The sequence below is a fragment of the Pipistrellus kuhlii genome, unplaced genomic scaffold (assembly GCF_014108245.1).
Source record: "Pipistrellus kuhlii isolate mPipKuh1 unplaced genomic scaffold, mPipKuh1.p scaffold_m20_p_13, whole genome shotgun sequence".
In the NCBI taxonomy this organism is placed as follows: Eukaryota; Metazoa; Chordata; class Mammalia; order Chiroptera; family Vespertilionidae; genus Pipistrellus; species Pipistrellus kuhlii.
The window spans coordinates 25,679,386-25,704,733 of NW_023425438.1; the positions used below are offsets into that span (position 1 = coordinate 25,679,386).

Genomic DNA, 25,348 nt, shown 5'->3' on the forward strand with positions numbered 1-25,348 from the left:
TCGAGAGGAAAACAGAATCACCCTATTGTTCTGATAGACGGCCCCAGTCAGGGAGAGGCCAGACTGTCAGGCAGTGGGCAGGGATCTCTCGGAGGTGTGTGAAGCCAGAGGCAATTACTGGGGGACTTGGGGAGGAGCCGAAGGGAAAACAAAGCTTGTCTGCACCAACCCGAGACTCTGCCCCATCCAAGCTGAGCACAGAAGCTCTCCCAGAGGCTGGCTTTCTCTAAGGAGGGACTGGCCAGAATCCAAAGCTTGTCTGTGCCTTTACCAAAGAGGTGAGCGCACCCGCAACCAATCTTCCAAAACTCACCACGAACAGGACTTTTCTAAGGTGAGACTGACAGGGAACCAAAGATGGTCTGCGCCACCCCAAGACCCCGCCCCATCCAAGCGGAGTACAGAAGCCCTCCTAGCTGAGACACTGCTGATCCTCACAGCCAATTGGCTTGGAGATCAATGCTTCCCAGTGATACCAACAATAAGCAAGGCTTAACAATAAGACTGCACACACAGCCCACAAAGGGCTACACCAAGACTGTCCACCGCAGGTAACTGGGAAGGCTGTGCTACTGGGCTCTACCAGAACACCTAGCACACAAAACTATTCCATCAAATCAGGGAAACAACTAAAATGCAGACAAGAGGCAGGACACAAAGGAAGGAGATGGAGGAAAAGAAAAGATTGGACATTGAGTTCAAAACTACAGTTATAAGGTTATTCAAGAATATCCTAAAAAATGCCGATAAAATAAATGAGACCTATGAGGATATGAAAAGGGAGCAACTAGAAATAATAAGGGATCAACTAGAAATAAAGAAAGCATTGTCTGAAATAAAAAATATTACACAGAGTCCTAAAAACAGACTGGAAGATCGCAAGAATCAAGACAAAGATTTAGAACACAAAGAGCCAGAGGATACTCCTCCACAGAAGCAAGAAGATAAGAGAATCCAGAAAGTTGAAGGCAGTGTAAGAAACCTCTGGGACAATTTCAATCGAACCAACATCAGAATTATGGGGATCCCAGAAGAGAGAGAGCAAGAAACCGAAAGAATACTGGAAGAAATAGTGACAGAAAACTTCCCCAACCTGGGGAAAGAAATAGACTTACAAGTCCAGGAAGCGCACAGAACCCCAAACAAAAGGAATCCAAGGAGGACCATACCAAGACACATCATAATTAAAATTCCAAGAGCAAAAGACAAAGAGAGAATATTAAAAGCAGCAAGAGAAAAGCAGGTAGTTACCTATAAAGGAGTACCCATACGATTGTCAGCTGATTTCTCAACAGAAACCATGCAGGCCAGATAGGAATGGCAAGAAATATTCAAGGTGATGAATAGCAAGAACCCACTGCCAAAAATACTCTACCCAGCAAAGCTATCACTCAGAATCAAAGGCCAGATAAAGAGCTTCACAAATAAAAAAAAGCTAAAAGAGTTCATCATCGCCAAACCAGAATTATTTGAATTGCTGAAGGGGGTTATTTAGAAAGAGGAAGAAGATAAAGATAAAAATTATGAACAATAGATGCATAACTATCAACAAGTGAATCTAAAAAACCAAGGGAATTAAAAAATCTGATGAACAATATTAACTGGTGAATATAATATAATTAGAGGTATGGAAGGGGAGTGGACTGAGGATTCTCGGGGAAAAGGGGAGTGGGAGTGCGGGAAGAGACTGAACAAAAACTGTGCAGCTAGGGATGAGGACAATGGGGGATGGGGAAAGGACAGAGGGTGGAGTGGGAACCTGATGGAGGGGAGCAATTGGGGTGGGGAGAGGAACACATCTGGAATAATCTAAACAATAAAGATTTATTTTAAAAAAATAAAATTTTCATACAAAAAATATTTAAAAAATAAAGCTACAATCATGATTTATGTTCTTAAAATATATATTAATATGTATTAAATCGCTGCATTTAATTTGTAGTATAAGTGAGATATTGTTATTCTCACATTACAAGTGAGGAAGCAGGCTTAAAGAAGTTAATTTTACTAGGTTATACATATGGTATAAAGTAGAACAATTCATCTGATCCCCAGAGTCTATGACCTTCCAATCCAAAGTGCTGGTCCTCCAAAACAGTAACTACGTGTGTGTGCACTGCATGCATGCAGATATACACATACATACACACAAACACAGAGAAGTTGTAAAAGAGGAAACAAAGAAAAACAATATAATTCTATGTCAGAGCAGTTAGATAATTTTTAGAAATTCCCTAGGGATAAAGGATAAATTTATGACTTAGGTCATTCAAACTATCCTCTAGTAAGGTGAAGCTATTTCTTTTTTTTTTCTTCTTTTTTTTTTTTTTTCTTGCTCAAACTCTATTTAGTGTTCCCCCAGCCCAAACAGAAATCAACATAAACAATACAGTGTAAAATTTTTATATTTAGAATTAGGCAGCTGGACTCAGTTTAGATGATTCCAATTTTGTTGGCAACATCCAAAGCATCATAGTCAGGAGCCAGTCGAACATATGCCTTCTTCTCGCCATCAGGCCTGATCAGGGTGTTGACCTTGGCCACATCAATGTCATAGAGCTTCTTCACAGCCTGTTTGATCTGGTGCTTGTTGGCTTTGACATCCACAATGAACACAAGTGTATTATTGTCTTCTATCTTCTTCATGGCTGACTCGGTAGTCAGGGGGAACTTGATGATGGTAGTAGGGGGAACTTGATGATTTTAAATTTTTAATTAAATTTTAATTTATTTAAATGAATAAATTAAAATTTAATAATTTCTCTTAGGATAAATATCAATAGATATTTATAACTAAAAGCTCTTTGCGATCATCAGTGCTTTTTAAAAGTGCAGAGGAGGCCTGAGCCCAGAAAGCTTGAGAGCCTCACCTCACATCTAGAATAAGCTAGTTTCCAGAAAAGTGCATTTATTTAATGATAATGAAGAAAGTGAACACGCAAATCATTGTAGGCTTTATTCTAGGAATTATTAGGAAAGAAAAAAATGATTCTTTACTTCTAAAACAGATACTCTATTAGCTTTATGTTTTGGAGACAAAAGACTTTTCTGGTTTTATTTTTACTGTGTTTTTTTAATTTGTAAATGTAAAGCTGATAATCTAAATCTGAGCGAGAACATTTTTCTATGAAACCAGAAAGTATTAGCAAACTATGACTGTTCCCCAAGGCCTTGAAAAGATGATACCTTTGAAAGCTATAGTTGTCTCTCATTAAAAAGTAAAATGAACAAGTAATTTTCAAACAATGTTTCTATCTTTTAAGTTTAATTTTTCTCAGGTTATTATTTTCATCTTATGATGTTATACTAAATAAATTCTGCAGATAAATATCAAGGTTCTAATTATTTAGGAGTGTTATTACTTAATTATTATATTTAATTATTTTAGAGTGTAATATACTTCTAGAGGAACAGAATAATCATGTTCAAAGAGTAATTAAAACCTATATTCCATGCCTGAATCATGACTAAAATAATTCTTACCGATGGCAAAATAATAATACAAAACCTAAATCTGTATACTTAGATAAGAATAAAATATATCATTGGAAAGTGTATATAAAATGAATATTGAGTAGTTGCTACTATGCCAGGTTCTGTTCTATTATTATGAGGATATAGGCAAATTACTTACCTTTCTGTCCTTAGCCTCTCTGGACACACAGGTGTGTGTTTCCATCTATAAAATTGGGATCATACTAAAACCTACCTCATAGAGCTAACATAAGGATTAGATAATTCGCATAAAAAGCTGAACTATTATCTATTTTACAGTAATAATATCAGGCATGCTGTTATGTATTGTAGTAAATGAAGAAATTAGTAACTTTATAAAAGAGATTCTAAGTAAAAGTCCATTTATTGTTTAAAAATTATCAGATTCAACATCCTTTTCCCAGGAAAATGTGACCTAAAAGTGCTACATTTTATTTCGTTTTGCAATGGGGTACAAAGCCTGCACACTGGGACTGCCTGGGCTGTGGGGAGCTCTCAGGACTGCCAGTGCATTACATCACTGCTGAGCCAGATTCATTCTAACAGCTCAGATCGTTTGACCAGGGTCACCCTAAAAGGTCCACGATTCTCTCAGATCACTGCCCAGATGCAACCTCTCAGATCACTGCCCAGATGCAACCTAGATATTTCAAATTTTGAAATGAATTTTATTTCACCAATTCTTCATTTCTAATGCTTATATAATAATTGAGAACATTATCTATAATAAATAAGTTCAGTTTTTTAATCCTTTAAGTAGTATGGTATAATATATCTGTAAAAATGTATCTTTAAAACTGTATATTTCAGGACCATCCAGTTTATTAAATGTTTAAGTATAGAGAAAACATGTAATATCTTTGAAGGTCAAACATGAAAGTCAAGCAGCTTAAGCTTAACTGCTTTACTGAAAATTACAAAAGAAATCTAGTACTTATCACTATATACAAGATGGACTTTATTTTTTTATTTTTTAAATATATTTTATTGATTTCAGAGAGGAAGGAAAAGAAAGAGAGAGCTAGAAACATCAATGATGAGAGGAAATCATTGATTGGCTGCCTTCTGCATGCCCCCACTGGGGTTGGGAGCCTGCAACCTGGGCATGTGCCCTGAACGGAATCGAACCTGGGACCCTTGAGTCCGCAAGCCAATGCTCTATCCACTTAGCCAAACCGGCCAGGGCAAAATGGATTTTATAATGTGAAGCCAAAATATTGCTTACTAACACGGGTGATCTTACAATTAAAGTCCAGAATTCAAATATATATAAATAAGTAGGCTTTATTACTTACCATAAGTATAGTCCTTGAGTTGTTGTATGTATTCCATAGCCGCAGGAAGCTGATCCTGTTTACACAGGCAGAGAATAATTTTGTTGAACAGCTTACATTCACTGTAGATGATCATAGCTAAAGCCAGACACTTGGCCTTGTTATAATTATCCTGATCTCCATAATCACAAATCATATCCCCAGCCTCCTCGGAAAATGTGAGCCTAGAGCAAGGAGATCAATAAGGCACACATTACTAAGTTCTTAATGAGAGGATAAAAATGAAGTCTTGGGTCCTAGCTGTTTTGGCTCAGTGGATAGAGTGTCAGCCTGCGGACTGAAGGGTCCTAGGCTCAATTCTGGCCAAGGGCCCATGCTTGGGTTGCGAGCTCAATCTCCAGTGAAGGGCATGCAGGAGGCAGCTGATCAATGATTCTCTCCCATCATTGATTTTTCTATCTCTCTATTCCTCTCCCTTCCTTTCTAAAATCAATAAAAATATATATATTTTAAAAATGAAGTATTGGAAAACTCATCACAGCAGAACTGGAATTTCTATGGTCTGTAAGAATTCCAAGTTAGTAGGCAATTAAATGTTGGAGAAATTTTATACTGTGGGGCAGGGTGGAGCTATCCTCCATTTTGTGTAACTGGACCCTAGCCCTCACCCAACCAATCAAGGTCAGCCAAAGCAGTGACATCATCACCCTTATAAAACCCCTTGACTTGTTAAAGTTTGCTTTCTCGTCCATCATGCTGCCTGCATGAGTGGGACAGAGCCCATGCTAGTTTGGAATTCAGGCTTTCTGCAATTGCATCAGATTCAGCTCCCTGGTGGTCCTTGGGGATCATGAAATCTGGGCACAACACCAGAAAGCAGAATTTCAATGTATTTGGATAATGCTCCAAAGGAAAAAATAAATAAATAAATAAATAAATAAATTAATAAATGTCGGAGAAATTAAATACATCTAAAATTTAACAGCAAGAAGAACAAAAACAATTAACATATATTCCTTTGGAGAAAGACATTTTGGCAAAACTGAACTCAAGTTATTTTTTTTAAATATATTTTATTGATCTTTTACAGAGAGGAAGGGAGAGAGATAGAGAATTAGAAACATCGATGAACGAGAATCATCAATCAGCTGCCTCCTGCACACCCCCCACTGGGGATGTTCCCACAACCAAGGTACATGCCCTTGACCGGAATCGAACCTGGGACCCTTAAGTCCGCAGGCCGACGCTCTATCCACTGAGCCAAACCCATTTTGGCTGAACTCAAGTTATTAAAAAACAGATATACAATGTTAAAACTCTCCTAAAAAGGCTGGATGAATTTCAAAATATAAGGTCAATAAAAATTCTGTCCACCCTCCTCCGTCTTTCCTCTGAGATCTCACACTCTGTCCCATGCTTCCATGTCTCTTGATCCTCTCTGTTCATCAGTTTATTTTGTTAATTAGATTCCATACAAGAGTATGATCATGTCTTTCTCTGACTATTTCATTTAGCATGATAGTCTCCTGGTCCCTCGATGTTGTCTCAAAGAAAACTTAAATTTTTGAGAATGAACCTCTTTATTAACCAAATATCAAAATTAAGTTCAATTTTGCTTACTTTTCTTGAGTGACCCAGTGGATAACTAAATCTAAACGTTTTTCCGAAAGTCCACATTTGATTCCTTCCAGGGTTAGTTCTGCATCAATAGGATGTCTATTAGCATGACTTGTGGTAAAGATAGCCTCAAAAAATGAGAGTAATGGAAAAGGCTTTCCTTTAATTTTTCCAGCAGCTACAGAGAAAAATAGAGTTTTTAAGTCAAATACTTTAATAGTTTTCTTTGTCTTATTTATATTATTTTCATCTCTTTGCATTTTTTAACAAAAAATTTGAATCTAAAATTACATATTTGTAATTTTTGTTTGTTTTTGTTGTTAATCCTCATCCAAGGACATTTTTCCATTGATTTTCAGAGAGAGTGAAAGGGAGGGGGAGAGATAGAGAGAGAAACATCAATGTGAGAGGGACACCATCGATTGCCTGCCTCCCCCATGCACCCTGACCAGGGCCAGGGATTGAACCTGCAACTGAGGTATGTGCCATTGACGGGGATTAAACCCAGAACCCTTCAGTCTGCAGGCCAACACTATACACTGAGCCTAACTGGATAGGGCCATATTTGTAATTTTTAATGCTTATGGATAAAACATCCTATTTTGGATAATGACTAAACATTACATGCTATATAAAAACCAAAGAAGATTGGAGTGATTATAAGCCAAGGAATACCAAACATTGTTGTCAGCCACCTAGAAACTAGGGGAGAAGCATGAAATGTAATCTCTCAGAGCCTCCAAAAGGAACTTTAAAAAGCTAAAGGAGTATCATTTAGGAAATGATAAAGATAGTCTTTCAGGCAGAAAGAAAATGATATCAGGTAGGAATACAAATCTACAAAAGGAATGAAGACCAAAAATGTTATATGCTCTGAATATAAGAATTTAGAAATATATTATTTTTATATAATATACCAAGGGGTATAATGTCACCTGACAATAGCATGTGATAAATATCTTACCTAATGAAATAGTATGCAAATTAACCATCGCTCCCGCTCCACAAGCCACGCCCACCAGCCAATCAGAGCAAGTATGCAAATAAACCCAACCAAGATGGCTACAATCACTGAGAGCAGGAGGGAGGCGTTTCCCCAGCAACAGAGGAAGCCAAGCTTTTCACCTGCCCTTGCCAGACTAAGCCTCCACTCAAGGCTACAAAGTTTCAATTATAGAAGGTAAACAAATCCAAACAGAAACGGCTGCCTCCACTGAGCAAGCAGGAGACTTATTTCCTCTCAAGACTACAAAGTTTCAATTGTAGAAAGTAAATATATCCCAGATACCAGAGCCTCCACTTAGGTCACTGGGGGGCGTGGCTGGCCTGCAAACCACCACAGGCCCCTTGCTCAGGCTGCCCATGCCCCAAGGAAACCCCCACCCTGATCCAGGACACCCTTCAGGGCAAACCAGCTGGCCCCCACCCGTGCACCAGGCCTCTATCCTATCTAATAAAAAAGCAATATGCAGGTTGACCATTACTCCAACACACAATATGGCTGCCCCCATATGATCAAAGATCCTGCTCCTATGTGGACACAAGATGGCCACCACAAGATGACCAGCAGGGGGGAAAAGTTAGGAGGGACCAGGCCTACAAGGGAGGGCAGTTGAAGGTGATCAACCCTGCAAGGGAGGGCAGTTAGAGGTGACCAGATCGACAGAGGAGGGAAATTGGGGGCAAATAGCCTGGCAAGGGAGCAGTTAGACATCAATCAGGCTGGCATGGGAGTGGTTAGGGGGGCGATCAGGCTGGCAGGCAGAAGTCGTTAGGGGCAATCAGGAAGGCAGGCAGGCGAGCAGTTGGAACCCAGCAGTCCTGGATTGTGAGAGGGATGTCCGACTGCAGTGGGATCGGGCCTAAACAGGCAGTTGGACATCCCTTGAGGGGTCCCAGATTGGAGAGGGTGCAGGCTGGGCTGAGGGACAACCCCTGGCCCTGCCCCCATGCACAAATTTTGTGCACCAGGCCTCTAGTTTAATCAATAAACCCTAAAGCAACAACCAAAATAAATCAATAAAAAATTTGTAGCTTGTAAATCAACAAAGGAGAAAAATGAAATCATTAAAAAATTGAAGTAATCCAAAAGAAGGCAAAAAAGGGAGAGAAGGTAACAAAGAGTTGAGGAAAGCAGCAAACAAAACTGAACCACGTCAATAATCATATTAAATATAAATGATCTAAACACTGCATTTGAAAGACAAAGATTGTCAGATTGTATAAAAAAGTAGGGTCCAAGTATATGTTATCTAGAAGGCATTGACTTTAAACAGAGACACAAATAAATTCAAAGTATGAAAAATATATACACACTAATATTTATCAAAAGAAAGATGAATTGCTACTTCTAATCTCAACATTTACTAGAAAACTATAGTAATTAAGATAGTATGATACTATCTTAGGATGAGTATCTAGAGCAATGGTCAGCAAACTTTGGCTCTGTTGACTAATGAGTTTGCCTACCACTGATCTAGAGCATTAGGATAAATTATGAATTCAGAAATAAACCCTGGCCAATTGATTTTTGACAAAGGGGCCAAAAAAAGTCAATGGATAAAGGAAAATCTTTTTCTTAACAAATGGTCCTGGAGCCGAAACCGGTTTTGCTCAGTGGTACAGCATCGGTCTGTGGACTGAAGGGTCCCAGGTTCGATTCCGGTTAAGGGCATGTACATTGGTTGCGGGAAAATCCCCGGTAGGAGGTGTGAAGGAGGCAGCTGGTCGATGTTTCTCTCTCAACAACGTTTCTAGCTCTCTCTCTCTCTCTCCCTTTCTCTGTAAAATATCAATAAAATATATAAAAACAAAACAAAAAAAAATAAAACAAAAAAAATAAATGGTCCTGGGAAAACTAGATATCCACATGGAAAGAAATGCATTTGGACCCCTACCTCCCATTATAAACAAAAATGAACTTATAGTAGCCAAAACTGGTTTGGCTCAGTGGATAGAGTGTCGGTCTGAGGACTGAAGGGTCCCAAATCAAGACTGAAGGGTCTTGATTCCAGTCAAGAGCATGTACATTAGTTGTGGGCACATCCCCAGTGGGGAGTGTACAGGAGGCAGCTGGTCGATGTTTCTCTCTCATCGATGTTTCTAGCTCTCTATCCCTCTCCATTCCTCTCTGTAAAAAATCAAATATATATATATATATTTTTTTAAATGAACTTATAGTAGATGACAGACCTAAATACATAAACTTAAGTTAGGCAAGGAGTTCGTAGATACAACAGCAAAAGCACAGAAATAGAAGAAAAAATTCATAAACTGAATTTCATCAGAATTAAAAATTTTTGTTCTTAAAAAAATACCATCAAGAAAGTAAAAGAAGCTGACACAGTTTGGCTCAGTGGTAGAGTGTCGGTCTGTGGACTGAAAGGTCCCAGGTTCGATTCCGGTCAGGGGCACGTACGTTGGTTGTGGGCATATCCCCAGTAGAGGGTGTGCAAGAGGCAGCTGGTCGATGTTTCTCTCTCATTGATGTTTCTAGCTCTCTATCTCTCTCCCTTCCTCTCTGTAAAAAATCAATAAAATATATTCAAAAAAAAAAAAAAAAAAAAAAAAAAAGAAAGAAAGAAAGAAAGAAAGAAAGAAAGAAAGAAAGAAAGAAGTTAAAAGAATAATCCACAGACTGGAAGAAAATATTTTTATGTCATCCTATATAATAAAAGGGTAATATGCAAATAGACTGAATGGCAGAACAACTGAACAACCAATCAAAGTGTAATATGCTAATGATATGCTAAGGATGCTCAACTGCTCGCTACAACATACACTGATGACCAGGGGGCAGACAGTCAACTGGTCAACCAGTCACTATGATGTGCACTGACCACCAGGGGTGTCCCTCAGTCTGGCCTGTGCCCTCTCACAAACCGGGACCCCTCGGGGGATGTCAGAGAGCCAGTTTCAGGCCAATCCTGCAGACCACTCCCCTTGGAAGGGCATCAGATGCAGGGCTCATGGCTGGCGAGAGCTGCTTTGGCAGCGCGAGCCTCTCCTGATCGGGATTGATTGGGTGGGAGCCTGCGGCAGGCACAGTGGGGCCCGGATGAATGGGAGTGGCAGGTAGGAACTGCAGGTGGCGTTGGACTGTGGGTTTCAGCCCAATCCCTTCAGGCCACCCAGAGGGACCCCACCTGTGCACGAATTCATGCACCAGGCCTCTAGTCTTATCTAATAACAGACAAACATGTAAATTGACAATACCTTCGCTACACCTATAGCCAATTAGAGTGACTATGCAAATTAACCCCCAAACCATAGTGGTTAATTTACATACATAGACACCCAGGGCCTGTGTCCCAGAACATCCTGGCACCCAGGTCACTGTTAGGTAAGGCCCTGGGCAGGAGTGGACCCCCTGCAATTGATCGCAGGGAGCTGCGGGTCACTTCAGCCTGGTGCAGGAGTGGACTCCCTGTGACTGATCGCCTGGGCAGGGAGCTGGGGGTCTGCTTTTGGCCTGGGCAGGAGCGGACCCCCTGTGATCGATTGCAGGGAGCTGGGGGTCTGCTCCTGCCCAAGAGGCTTTCGGCCTGGGCAGGCCTGGGCAGGGGCTGAGCCAGTGATCATGAGGGAGCTGAAGGGGCCCTGCTCAGGCCTAAAGCTTCGACCAGAGGCTTTAGGCCTGGGCAGGCCTAGCCCTCGATTGGTGTGAACTATAGAGGAAACACCTTTTCTGATTGCGCATTGGCTAAGCTTCCTGTATGCCACTGGTAATATTCTTAGTAACTTGGGTAATAAGGATCCAAAAAGGTGACCTAGGATTTTTCCACCACACTTCTGGAGAAAAAATGAAGATCCGCTGCTGGAGGGCTAAGAAATGTCATATCCTGCCATAGCCGGTTTGACTCAGTGGATAATGCCTCAGCCTGCAGACAGCAGGGTCTGGATTCGATTCTAGGTTGCAGGGTCCTCCCTGGCCGGGGCCCAGATAAGTGCCCATGCAGGAGGCAACCAATCAAAGTGTTCCTCTCACTTTGATAGTTCTCTCTGGCTTTCCCTTTCTCTTCCACACTCTCTAAAAGTCAGTGGAAACATATCCTCAGGTGAGGAAAGAAAGAGGAAAGAAAGAGGAAAGGGAAAAAAAAGGAAAAGGAAAAAAAAGGAAAAGGAAAAGGAAAAGGGAAAGGGAAAGGAAAGGAAAGAAAAAAAAAGAAATGCATATCCTATGAAAGTCACATCTTGAAAATGCCTAACGAAAGTTGTGATTTTTTTCTTGGTGAAGGGACTGGAGTCCCTTCACGAAAACACCTCAGTGGCTGCGGTGACTGGCAGTGGCTGCAGCAGTGGGTGATGGGGCTGGTGCCTTCCCCTGATCGGCCAGGTTGCCTCCCACAAAGGGAGGCCAGACTGCAACTTAGGCCCGTTCCCCGGGATGCGCGGGCCATCAGTAAGACATCCTCTGAGGGGTCCCAGTATGTGAGAGGGGGCAGGTTAGGCTCAGGGACCTCCCCACCCCCAGTGCATGAATTTCGTGATAAGGAAATATATGATAAGGGAATATAGAAAGAAGTCTTGCAACTCATTAATAAAAACACAAATACTAAAATAAATAAATAAATAAATAAATAAATAAATAAATAAATAAATAAATATAAACACAAATACTGCACACTCTCCCTCCGGGAGTACACCTGAGCCTTTCTCCTCCCCCTCCCTCTCTTCTTCTCCATCTTTCTCCCTTGTACTGTTACAGCTCAGGAAACTGAGTAAAAGGTAGAGATAAGATTTGGAGCCTAGATCTTTCGTCTCCCAGTTCAATACTCTTTCCATTCTATCATGGGGTAAAGTATAACTGCATATATATACAGTAGAAGGTTCAGAGAGAAATGCTTACCTTTAAATTTATTCACTGTCCCCATGTTTAGAAGAATTCCTCTAGGACTTTTTGCTGCAAAACAAGCGGCCTTCTCATATTCACCAAGTGAGATTAATTGATTGAACCTACAGACATTACATTTCATTATACATTATAAATAGTAAACAAAAAAGAAAACTGATCAGAAATCTCTAATATATACTAAACACAGTGGCATAGTAATATAGAAAAGCAATTCTAATAAATGATAATGAGATTTATTTACTCTGTAAGAGGTTATTTCACTTCTTTCCCTGATATTCTACCATTTTTGTAGCCTCAGAAAAAAACTCTCATCTGCCAGCTGACTGTGAACCTCATCCTGTACTTTATTCCTATAGTACTCTATAGCAAGCCATAGCAAATGAACAGAACTTGAGGTGAAGTTACAATGAGCTCAGATTTTTTCTCTCTCATATCATCTCCAGATAAAAGGGGGTGTCAGGGAAAAGAAGGATAATCTCCTTAAGAGGTCCGTCTAGGGGAAATATTAGATGAACACAAAGGCTGCCAAGTTGAAGATCAAGAAGTAACCTTGGTATTCAGAATTTATGTTGCACAGCAGACTCCCAATTAAATATGAGGTTAACACAAGGAGTAAAGATAATAGTTCAAATAACTTAAGCCTCTACTCCTCTTCCTAGGGCAAAATATCTTCAAATCAGCCCTCACCTCACAATTAATAAAACTATGGCAAACACCAATTTATACAGTGTTGCAAATGAATGTGGAATCCCAGAGTAGAGAAATATCAAAGTAATATTAAGTAAAATAAATAAAATGTTTACCCTCAATAAGGGTTTTTCTCTCCAATCTAGAGCTGGCAGACTTAGAGAAGTACACAGTAAGGAAATAATGGGCTTTGGTGCCCCTCCCTCCCCAAAGATAATCTTCGCTCCTTATTTGTATCAACATGCAAATCATGTAAGATTAGGAACATTAAATATGTTCATTACATATGGACTTTATAGCCTATGAAATAACCTCTTAAATAGGGGTGTCGAACTCAATCAGAGAAGGGGCCAAAATCTAAAATCCAGCCTAAATCTCGGGCCGAATGGTTTACTGAACAGTCATAAACTGTCATTGTGATGGAAACGCAGCGGAGTGCAGTGATGACAGCGCGGTGCGGGCCACATTGCAAGGCCTGGCGGGACGGATTTGGCCCGCGGGCCTTGTGTTTGACACATGTGTCTTAAAGAATAAATTCTTAAATTTCTTTAAGCCTCTATTTTACACTATAAATAATAACTTAAGTACTGGGCAAAAATATGCTAGCCGGTGTGGCTCAGTGGTTGAGCACTGACCCAGGAACCAAGATGTTAACAGATTGATTCCCTATCCAGGCACATGCCCAGGTTGTGGTCTCAACCCTCACTCCCCTGTCGGGGGGGCATATGAGAGGATGTTCCTCTCTCATAGAGGTTTTTATCTCTTTATCCCTTTCCCTTCCCCTTTCTCTAAAAAATTAATAAAAACATATTGAGGAAAATATTTTTTAACATCAAGTTGACGATGAAGAAATGCAAGAAAAGTATAAATAAAATTTAAATCAACACTACAAACCACCTATATTCTCTGAAATATTGCCTAGATTACTAATCTAGTATTTTTTAAAATATATTTTTATTGATTTCAGAGAGAAAGGAATAGGGAGAAAGAGATAGAAACATCAATCATGAGAGTGAATCATAAATTGGCTGCTTCCTGCACGCCCCACACTAAGGATCAAGCCCACAACCTGGGCATATGCCCTGATCAGGAATCGAACTGTGACCTCCTGGTTCATAGGTCAACACTCAACCACTGAGCCACACTGACTGGGCCCAATCTAGTATTTTATCACAGAGAATTATCATTTAAAATTCTACCTTATTTTCTAATTTGTTTATTAGAAGTTAAAAATTTTTTTCAATATCTACACCATGCATGCAGAAGAGATGAAACGATTATTCCATTTCAATTTACAATGTCAATTTACAATGGCCCAATGTTATTTTATTCCATGCGTATAACTGCTCAGATCATTGAAAAGACTATGATAACAAATAAATGGGAAGCACCAGGGTAAAATTTTAAAGATACAAAAGTTAGAGACTATAGCTCATCAAGATGGTAAATAAATGGTAAGCAGTTAATAAATATTAAAGATGTATTTAATAAGTATTTAAATACATATTAAATGATTGCAGTATTATTTTAAAGCTTTTAAAATATTTGCCTTTCAATGTAGGAAAGCAAAACTTCAGCTTCTTTTGCCTTGCCTGGATCATCTTCCATTAGCTCTTCGATAAAGCTTTGGCTACCTATAAATATCAAAAGATCCACCAGATGATATTTAAGGTTATACATTAACCTATACTTATAAAGAGGTAATATGCAAATTAGCCAGGATGCCATAACAGTCACGACCATTCAGGAGGAGGCTGCATGTGCAGGCAAGCCATGGATGGCGCAGGCCCAGGGCCTGCCAGAAAACAGGGCCTGCCAGCCGCTGCAGTGGCAAGGAGGCCTGCAGACAACAGGGCCTGCCAGCCGCTGCAGTGGCAAGGAGGCCTGCAGACAACAGGGCCTGCCAGCCGCACCTGCAGTCCCGCCTCTGCACGTGAGCTGCAGAGGAAACACCTTTTCTAACTGCTCATTGGCTAAGCTCCCGGTACGCCACTTGCAGTGTTCTTGGTAACTTGGGTAATAAGAATCCAAGAAGGTGATCTAGGGTTTTTCCACCTCACTCCTGGAGGAAAAAAAATGAAGATCCGCTGCTGGAGGGGCTAAGAAATGTCATATCCTGCCCTAGCCGGTTTGGCTCAGTGGATGGAGCCTCGGCCTGCCAACTGCAGGGTCTGGGTTCAATTCTGGTCAAGGGCATATATCTAATGTTGCAGGCTCCTCCCTGGCTGGGGCCCAAGTCAGGGCTCGCGCAGGAGGCAACCAATTGAAGTGCCCCTCTCACATTGATGTTTCTGCAGTCTGTCCCTTTCTCTTCCACACACTCTAAAAATCAATGGAAAAATATCCTCAGGTGAGAAAAAAGAAAGAAAAAAAGAAAGAAATGTCATATTCTATGAAAGAGACATTTTGAAAATGCCTAAAGAAAGTTGTCATTTTTTTTCGTGGTGAAGGGACTGTAGTCTGTGTTGATGGAAACACCTTGCAGCTGCAGCGGCTGACTGTGGCAACAGTAGGGGGTGATGGGGGTGGAGCCCTCCCCTGATCAGCCCAGTCACCTCCTGCAGAGGGAGGCCAGACTGCAGTTCAGGCCTGCTCTCCTAAGCCATCAGTAGGACATCCCTTGAGAGCTCCCAGATTGGAGAGGATGCAGGTCAGGCTGAGAGACACCCCCCCACCCTCCATTCCCCCCCACCCCCCACTCCCCCTACCCCCGCACCGGGCCTCTAGTAGAAAATAATAAGCATGCAGATGTTTAATACCAACCACTTAATGCTATGGTTCCTAACAGAATGCCTCCCTTTAATTTTTTCTTATTTTAAGGTATTATATCTTTGGTTTACCATTTATCTGTCAGCTATTGGAGGAAGAAGCCCATAGGATAACAGAAACCTAACCGAAATAAATACATTTCCTTAAACTCTATCTAGGAAAATTCCCACTCATTAGCTTTCCGTGCATTGGGGAAAGAAGTAATGTTTTCCATTATTTGTGATACTTAAATATATCAACAAACTACCGTGTAAACCGTGGATTTCCTCAATTTGCTTCACCAAGTCTTCAAATGAGCTGCTCTCATCAGATTTTGACCATGAAGTAAGTGCATATGAAACAATCTGCAGTCTTCTATGACTATAAAGATAAAAGCATCAACAACATACTGAATCTAAAATCAAAGTGTAATGTTAGAATAAACACATATAAAAGCTTCAAACTTTAGAAATAATCCACTTGCATACCTAAACTCTAATTCTTTGTTCAGACTGTTAGCTACCTCGTGCCGTTTTACTATCACAATCATTTCCTCCTCTAAATCTGCCTTCCTCTGAAGTGGGACATATTTCTTTGACATTAGTTGTTTAATTTCTTCATATTTATCTTCCAGATGTTTCATGTATTTATTGAGAGCATCTAAATTGAAGGATTCTTCGAGAATCATGCCTATGGGAAAAGGGAACAAATCAAACCAGCCAAGCCATGGGTAGGAGTATGCAAAAAGTCAGTGAGTTCTCTATGTCAGGAAATAACTGAGAAATGGTAGCATGAACTTGTCATTTACTGAACATAAATGGAATTAACATACATTTTTTAAATGGCTAGCAGTTTTTAAACATGCCCATGAATATTCTAGAGAATGAATTCTAGATTCTGCCCAGTAATCTCTCTAACCAAATCTTCCATTAAACTATTCCTGCTAACCCCAGGATAATATTTATTCTCTCCAATGAAAAACTTATAAATGCCAGCCATATCTCAGTCCTCTCTCCCTCTCTAATTGCCCCTTCTACTAATTATTCATGCACACGACAAATGATTTCCCTTCTCATTTAGGCTAATTGTTGCCTTTAAAGGCATATCTCAAAATTCTCCTCCAGAAACCCTTTTGGATTAATCCTACTCAATTTTGATAATCACCTTACCCTAAATCCTCTAGGCATTTAATCAATTTATCTGTTATTCTGTACTTATTCATATGTATCTTATTTATGTTTTGTGAGTCATAATTTTACATTTGAAAGGAAATCTAGCCCCTGCTTCCACCTAACACAGGCTGATTGATCATTCAACCTCAGCTAAAATCCTCTGGTGTGGAATAGCTTATTATCTCATGACACAGCTTCTTCCAATGAATCCAAATCCTACTTCCTAAAATTTCCACCTATTGATTCTGCTTCTGGGTAAACACTAGTTGAAATCCATAAAAGTTTTGAATACAGTTATCTATTCTCAAAGCCATCCTGGTCCCCAGGGTGAATATTTATAATTCCTCTATATTCATCATATAAACCTCTCTGCTTCCTGAATAAATTCCAGGAGACAGATGCTACTTGCACTTCCCCAGATTCACTTGTCTTCACTTTTGTATCCTTTCATTGTTCATTCATCCAGCAAAAAATGTTTTCTGAGCACATTTGAGAAAACCTCCTGATTAAATATTAGAAAAAAAAAAAATTCAGGATACACTACAATTTCTCAAAATGTGGCTTAGCTGAAGATGAGGAGCCAGTGAATGCTGACATAAATATGAATCAACAATATTCACCAGAATTAACACACTACAGTTTTTTTCATGTATTATAACATGGGTTCTCAAACTCTAGAGTACATCAGACTAACCTGAGAACTTGTAAAACACTGGTTGGTAAGCTCTCCCTCCACCTCACCCATCCCATGTCCAGAATTCTGACAGTAAGTTGCACTGGAGTCAAAGAATTTGCATTTCTAACAGGTTTCCAGTTAAACTGATGTTGACCAGAAACCACAATTTAGGAATATCCTGTATATAGTCCAGTCAGTCTGGAACCCTTTTAGGGTTTTCTCATCCTCTTGTTTCTATCTAGAGTCCTGGCTAACGTTGTTTGTAAAGTATGGATAAAGTCCTGTTGTACTCAGAAGATATATCCATAGCACATACATATTAACTTGTGTAATAGGTAATAACTGGCAACAGTCAGAATTTCTTTCAAATATTTTACACAAAATATAGTACCTGGAATAGGTTTTGAAGGGTCTTTGGAGAAAGGAAAATGTTTTACTTCTTTCACATCATACGCTGCCCTGAGTTGTTTTATTTTGTCTATTTGCAATTGAATGCTTGAGGAATTATTTTCAATAACCTTCATTCTGGAAAACAGAAAGGCTTTCTTATGTTACTTTCAACTAACTTAATTATTTAATCATAAGATTTATAATAAAACGGGTTAAATCATTATTTTATTTTGCCTAATTGTCATTTTGAACCATTATGTATTTAGGTGGAAATTTATAAAACAGTGTCCCAGAAAAAGTTTACTAACCTCACAACGAGGAACAATTTTCTTTCAGAGCATCAATACTATGACTCATAACTTTATTGGAAGTGTATTAAGTGTTAAACATAATCTGGCCACAAAACACTGTATCTATTCCCTTTAGTTGAAAATTACCTTTGCATTGAAAATTTATTTTTCGAAGTAATTAATCCATTTCTTAGGGCTGCCATAGCAAATGACCACAAACTTGGTGGCTTAAAAAAGCAGAAATTTATTTTCTCTCCGTTCTGGAGACCAGCAAAGTCAGTGTCACTGGGCCCAAACCAGATGCTGTCGGGCCCATGCTGCCTCTAGACCGGCTCGGGAGACTCCGCTCCCCCTTTCCCAGCTGCTGGGCTGCTGCCTTGTCTCTGGCTTCATGTCCACCTTGCCTTCTCCCCTCTGTCTCTGTCAACACTGCCTCTGCCCCCTCTCCTAAAAACACTTGTGACTGACATTAGGAAACTTGTGACACTTGTAACACCCACCTGGATAATCTGAGATAAACTCCCTATTTCAAGATCTTTAATGTAATCACATCTGCAAAGACCCCTTTCCCAGGTCCTCAGGATTAGGGCCTGCTATCTTTAGGAGCTATTATTTAACCTACTGTAGTAATTCTGATCCTATAGCTGGGTGAATGAGACAAAACTGAGTTCCTCCTGCAATAGGAATCTTAAAGACCAAAAAGATATATATAAATTTCCTTCAAGCATTAGTTTAATATATATATATATATATATATATGTGTGTGTGTGTGTGTGTGTGTGTGTGTGTGTATGTATATATATGTGTGTATATATATATATAATCAGCTGCATCCTGCACAGGCCCCACTGGGTACATGCCCATGACCAGAATCAAACCTGGGACCCTTGAGTCTGCAGGCCGACATTCCACCCACTGAGCCAAACCGGCTAGGACTGAAGCTTACTTTCTAACTTATCACTGATATGTGGCCCAGGGAGAAAATAACAGACTAAAATAAATTAGATACATAAATGCCACAAGAGTTTTGGCAAATTAATAACAAGTTTGTCAGTAGATAAGGGCTGTCTGCATCTGATTATTACAGAGCTCTTGGTAACTACTGATTGCTCGGAACAATAGCTTACAGTATTTATGAAAGAGGGACTGTGGAAATAAAATTTCTTTTGGCTTTCATCCAAATATACTTATGCTTGTGAAAGAAAGCAATATTAAAATTGAACAGACTTTCTGCCCTGGCTGGTGTGGCTTAGTTGGTTAGAGCGTTATGCGTGTACCAGAAGGTGGTGGGTTTGATCCCTGGTCAGGGCACACAACCAGGTTGTGGGTTCAAACCCAAGTCAGAGCTGGGGTGGGTATGGGAAGCAACTGGTCCATGTTTCTTTCTCACATGGATGCTTGTCTCTCCTTCCCTTCTTCCTCTGAGATAAAAAAAAGAAGTCAACAGTCTTTACTTCAAGTTGGTAAAGGGGAACATGAAAACATGACTTTAAATAATTAAAAAGACTGAGAACCACTGGTTATAATTACACTAGCTAGTTAATATAACCAAGTAACAATGATCACCTCTTGGGCTATTTGCTAATATACTTACTTTGCTTTAAGTTGGGTTATTCTTTTCCTGTGATACACCAATGTTGTGGGCTCTGCTGCCAAAACTTTAAGTCTTCCATGAAGAGAAAATGCAATTCTTTGGTCTCTTTTTATTGTATCAATGATGGTATCATATTCTTTTTTGATTGAAGTAAGAATGGATTTGTATGCAGTAACATATTCTATTACCTGAAATATGATTTTTTTTCTGCCTATAGTTTTGAATTTTTTCTAGGAAACTATGGATCAAAAGCTTCGCAAATAACATTATAGATTATTTTTAAAATAAAACATGATGAGAAATTAGAAGTCTCAAATTTTACAAATATCACTGGATATTAAATTTCTTGAATATGTGCTCTTTGTAAATTATTACAGTCCTGTGAGCTTAAATATGAGAAAAAATATATTTTTCTCTACTTGGTATGAACACATACATTATATGACATTAGTTAAAACCAATACCAGGTCTAATACTGCATTCCTATTCCAAAGGTTTCAAGTAAAACTATAAGAAATCACTATCCACTCATGGTTTCTAACGGTGTGAAAGTACAGACTATCTTTGGAAGGATAGTGGAAGAAAATAGAAACAGTGGATGCCTGAAGAAAAGGAAAGGGAAAGATAACAAGCTGACCTTTGGTTGTGTACTTTTCTTTATTAGTTCCTTTATTTATTTGCTAATCTTGTGTATACAATACCCATGCAAAAACAAATAAATATTTAAAATAATTTAAAATGTATGGCTTTTCAAATTGTGCTCACGAGGATTTCAGAAGGGACCGATATGTAGAGAGAACAGAGGTGATCAATCCAAAATCTTCTCTGAAAGCCACAATAGGCTTCCTATTCCTGCCACATCTCTAGTCTCTGGCATCCCCTACTAGTTTTTTGTTAGCTAGACAATAGCTAGAAAAAATTACCCAGGAAGACATCTGGTCTCTCGAGAAATGCTACGAGGAGCTTACTGATCAATGACAAGTAGCAGGAGAGGATATCTGAGTGGGAGATACTGGGTGTCGTTTTGGCATGACTATATCAACCCAACTAGGAGGACTGCCACACAAGAACCCATAATAAAATAGACCAGCATTCTGTCTTCAAAATTAAGCACCCTGCTGTTCCTGGCCATCGTCGGCCCCACACGCCTATGGGGGTGTGCTGCAACAATCCAGGGCAGCTTGGATACATTAGTGCCGTGGTCGGCAAACTGCGGCTCGCAAGCCACGCGCGGCTCTTTGGCCCCTGGAGTGTGGCTTTTCCACAAAATACCACGGCCTGGGCGAGTCTATTTTGAAGAAGTGGCATTAGGAGAAGTTTAAGTTTAAAAAATTTGGCTCTCAAAGGAAATTTCAATCGTCGTACTGTTTATATTTGGCTCTGCTGACTAATGAGTTTGCCGACCACTGCATTAGTGGAGAGAAAACAGACTTTGTAGTGATATTACATTGATCAGCTCCCATATCTGTCTGCTAGAAGAAATAGATCAGAACACTCATAGGAATTTCTGAGAATGTATACTAGTAGACACTGCATTAAAATAAAGACAGACTGGCAGGCCACAGGTAGAATAGTTTTGCTTGACCCACAAAATATTTTAAAATTTACTAAATTTCACCTGAAAACCCTATTTTCAGCTTCTCTCAAAAACTATGAAAACTCTACATACATGGAACCACCATTCCTTAATGGCAATAAACAGGAAGAGCTTTAGACTGAATTCTTCATTTTACTAAACTCCGTGACTCCTCATTCTCTTACAGCCTCATGCTCTAGCTGGTTTTGCTCACTGGATAGAGCACTGGCCTATGGAAATGAAGGGTCCCAGGTTTGATTCCAGTCAAGGGTACATGCCCGGGTTTCAGGTTCGATACTCAGTAGGGGGAATTCTGGCAGAGCCCATCATTGATGTTTCTCTCTCTCCCTCTCTATCAATCAAAATATATTAAAAAAAATAAAGATAAAAACAGCTATTGCTAAAAATCTTGCAAAACAAAATCAAATGTTATATAAGCCACAGCATTTTCTAGCCTCATCTCCATATTTCCAATGTTCAGCTAGTCAAACCCCCTGTTTACTGTGCCTATCTACCTAGCCCTCTAATCTACAAGGGACCTCAATTTAATATGCTAGGTCAGCAATTTTCAACCGGTGTGCCACAAGAATTTTTAAAACATGCAATATCTGCCGAGACCGGTTTGGCTCAATGGATAGAGTGTCGGCTTGGGGACTGAAGGGTCCCGGGTTCGATTCCGGTCAAGAGCATGTACCTTGGTTGCGGGCATATCCCCAGTAGGGGGTGTGCAAGAGGCAGCTGATCGATGACTCTCTCTCATCGATGTTTCTAACTCTCTATCTCTCTCCCTTCTTCTCTGTACAAAATCAATAAAATATATTTAAAAAAAAACAAAACATGCAATACCTGATTATTTAGCCAGGGGCACTGACCTCTTTCCCTCAAAAGACAGCACCCAACACAATTGCCATCCAGTGTGATTAAGTCAAAATTATATACCTTTTTTGTTGTTGTTAGATCTCCAAAAAATATATTATTTGGTGTGCTGCAGAATTTTAGTAATTAGTTTATGTGTGCCATAAGTTGAAAATCGCTGTGGTAGATTAAATCTAGACCAAGACTTTAATGATACCACACCTAAACCCAAAACAAGGTTTCTGCTTACAACCCAATCCCTCAGTTAATACTTGCAGATGGAGGGGCAAGATGCTGTTAGAGGGCCCTGCTAGGTGCTGCTCAAAAACTGATAAAAATGTTAGAACTGACAGCTTGCACTCAAGCTGAGACATTCATCAACTGTCTGGTGATAAATGCAGCATTGCATTTTCTTCCTTCTCTCCTTTCTAAGAAAATAGATGAACTTTTCTAAACTGACAGACGTAAACAAGCAGTGCGGTGTTACTAAGACAGGAGTATTAGTCACCAAGAAAGACCATTTCTGCCTGGTTGAGTGTTGACCTATGAACCAGGAGGTCACAGTTTGATTCCCGATCAGGGCACATGCCTGGTTTCGGCCTGATCCCATATGAGGTGTGCAGGAGGCAGCTGATCAATGGTTCTCTCACATCACTGATGTTTCTGTCTCTTCCTTCCTCTCTAAAAGCAATACAAATATTAAAAAAAGAAAAGAAAGACCATTTCTTCCCCATGAAAATCCACTGTCTTAAAAGCATTGATACCTTATCAAAAACGTTTCGGTATATGATGTAATATTCATCAGCAGGTCCTTCCTCATTACAGCCCACTCTTTTGGTTTCTGTAATTATGTATCTTTGCATACTTTCCAAAAATTCCTTATCACATCTACTAATGATAGGAGGGATAATTGTATGTTTATTTATTCCTTGAACCGACATGGCATAATCTGCAACACTTATTCAACAGAGAAAAGTTAACTCTTGTCTTGCTTTTGCAACAAAGCCAAAACTTTTGATAGGCCTGAAAGAAAAAAAAGACCATCAGTTAATTTAAAGCTTTAAAAAGTCATATATTCATCTAAAACAAATGTAAAAAAAATGTGCCGTGGATCTGAGATATATGATTCAACCTATGAATCAGAAGGTCTAATCTATTCTGTCACGTGCTATCCCTCTGGGATAGATATACCAAACAAACACCAGTCAACAAGGGGCTCTTTCTTATTAACCAAGCATATACAGGGTATCCCCCAAAATGCACATATACTTTGAATGATTATAAAGTCAGCTTTAATTTTCAGAATTTAAAAGAATTTACAGAAATAAATAATTTTTTTGTCAACATGTTTTCAAACTGATGACCATTCTGGTCCAGGAATCACAAACATCAAGAATCATTTCCTTTGGTATTTGTGGGCCCACAATTCATTGACTGTTGCTGGTTTTGTACCATAAACCTTGTCTTTTAGGTAGCCCCATTAAAAAAAATCTAGTGGCAGAGCAGAGAAGGCAGTGAGACAGAGATGGGCACAATGGATGCCTCTCACTAGCCTGTGGGAGAGGACAGGAAAACGTCAAACATCAGGGACAACATGTAAAGGAATCACAACTAGGGCAATGTTTAAGTTATACCGTATTTGTTTATTCAACAAATATTTAGGCCCTGCCAGTGTGGCTTCGTGGTTGAGCGTCAACATATGAACCAGGAGGTCATGGTTTGATTCCAGGTCAGGGCACATGCCCGGGTTCTGGGCTTGATTGCCAGTGTGGGGCATGCAGGAGGCAGCTGATCAGTGATTCTTTCTCTCATCATTGGTGTTTCTAATCTCTCTCCTTTTCTCTGAAATCAATAAAAATATATTTAAAAATATTTAGGGGCACTTTCTGTATGTCTGCCACTATCTTAGAAGCTAGAGACATAGCATTGAACAAAACAAAGCTTTTAACCCCCCAGAAGTTATGTTCAAGGAGAGAGAGAGAACACAAAGTGAAAACATAGTATGACAAATGGGGATAAGCCAAATGGGGAAAATTGAAACTGGGAATGAGAGTAAGGGAGTGAGAGGGTGCAATTTCATATAAAGCATTAAGTTAGGAAAGAGGAAAGTCCTCACTGATAAGTGGCATTTCAGAAATCTGACAAAAGCAGGTCATGTAGATTCTGGGGTGGAAAAGAAGAGTGGTTGAGGCAGAGAGAGCAGCAAGTCCAAAGGCCTGAAGGCAGTAAGCAAGTGTGAGGAACAGCAAGAAGGCCAGTGGGGTCAGAAGAAAGTGAGAAAGGGAGAGAATAAAGAGATGAGGTCAGAGGTGTAGCAGCCAGATGAGTACAGGGCCTTGGTGGCAGGACCCCTACCTGCACATGGGCACCTTTGTGCACCTTAGAAAGAGGTGCCCTTTCTTGTGACAGATCTGGCAAGAGGATTGGAGGCTCCAGTCGCCCCAGTGCTGGAGCAACAGCCTCACTTATAGGAATTTAGGCTTAACTCTGAGGGAGATGGGAAGCCACTGGAGGACTGTGGGCAAGAGTGACAGATGGCCTACACATTTTCAAAGAGCTGCTCTTGCTGCTTTACGAAGAAAAGGGCTAAAGCCTGAAGAACTGTCAGGAGGCTACTGCAATAACCTGGGCGGGGGTAGCAGTGGCCGGCATCAGAACGGTAACGGTGGCGGTGGAGAGACGCGTTCTGCATATATAGTAGTATGTAAAAGCAAAGCCGAGAGGACTTGCTGAGGGGATTAGATGGCGGTAGGAGAGAGCAGTCAAAGATGGCCATAAAGTTTCTGGCCTTACAGATTAGAAAGATGGGAACTGCCATTTATGCATATGGGAAGAGCAGTTTCATGAGATCAGGAGTCTGGGGCTTGCCTATTGGAGATGTTGAATTATAATAAACAGCAGGCTATGTGAAGCTGGAGTTCAGGTGAGTAATCAAAATGAAAGGTAAGTTTATAAGCCATTTGCATAATAAATGGTATTTAAAAGTTATGAGACGGGCCGAAACCGCTTTGGCTCAGTGGATGGAGCGCCGGCCTGTGGACTGAAGGGTCCCAGGTTCGATTCCGGTCAAGGGCATGTACCCTGGTTGCGGGCACAAACCCAGTAGGAAGTGTGCAAGAG

At 40.0% G+C, this 25,348-nt stretch overlaps 1 protein-coding gene and 1 non-coding gene across 3 annotated transcripts in view; both read right to left on the reverse strand.

Annotated features, from left to right (window-relative positions):
• CLHC1 (clathrin heavy chain linker domain containing 1) overlaps positions 1-25,348 on the reverse strand; it is a 29,951-nt gene that overhangs the window by 2,777 nt on the left and 1,826 nt on the right. Inside the window, exons 2-10 of one of the 2 annotated variants that reach the window (XM_036435356.2) lie at positions 22,993-23,251; positions 19,798-19,985; positions 17,915-18,048; positions 16,164-16,365; positions 15,944-16,056; positions 14,477-14,561; positions 12,235-12,341; positions 6,390-6,564; positions 4,791-4,993 (exon numbers count right to left, since the gene is read on the reverse strand). In XM_036435356.2, coding sequence (XP_036291249.1) covers positions 4,791-4,993; positions 6,390-6,564; positions 12,235-12,341; positions 14,477-14,561; positions 15,944-16,056; positions 16,164-16,365; positions 17,915-18,048; positions 19,798-19,985; positions 22,993-23,169 — 1,384 coding nt within the window. In that variant the 5' untranslated portion in view covers positions 23,170-23,251. The remainder of the gene's footprint in view (positions 1-4,790; positions 4,994-6,389; positions 6,565-12,234; positions 12,342-14,476; positions 14,562-15,943; positions 16,057-16,163; positions 16,366-17,914; positions 18,049-19,797; positions 19,986-22,992; positions 23,252-25,348) is intronic. The other variant, XM_045580753.1, reaches the window with a different exon arrangement.
• On the reverse strand, positions 14,168-14,315 carry LOC118717854. The gene has a single exon (XR_004987616.1). It is a non-coding gene; the product is annotated as a small nucleolar RNA SNORA20 (small nucleolar RNA).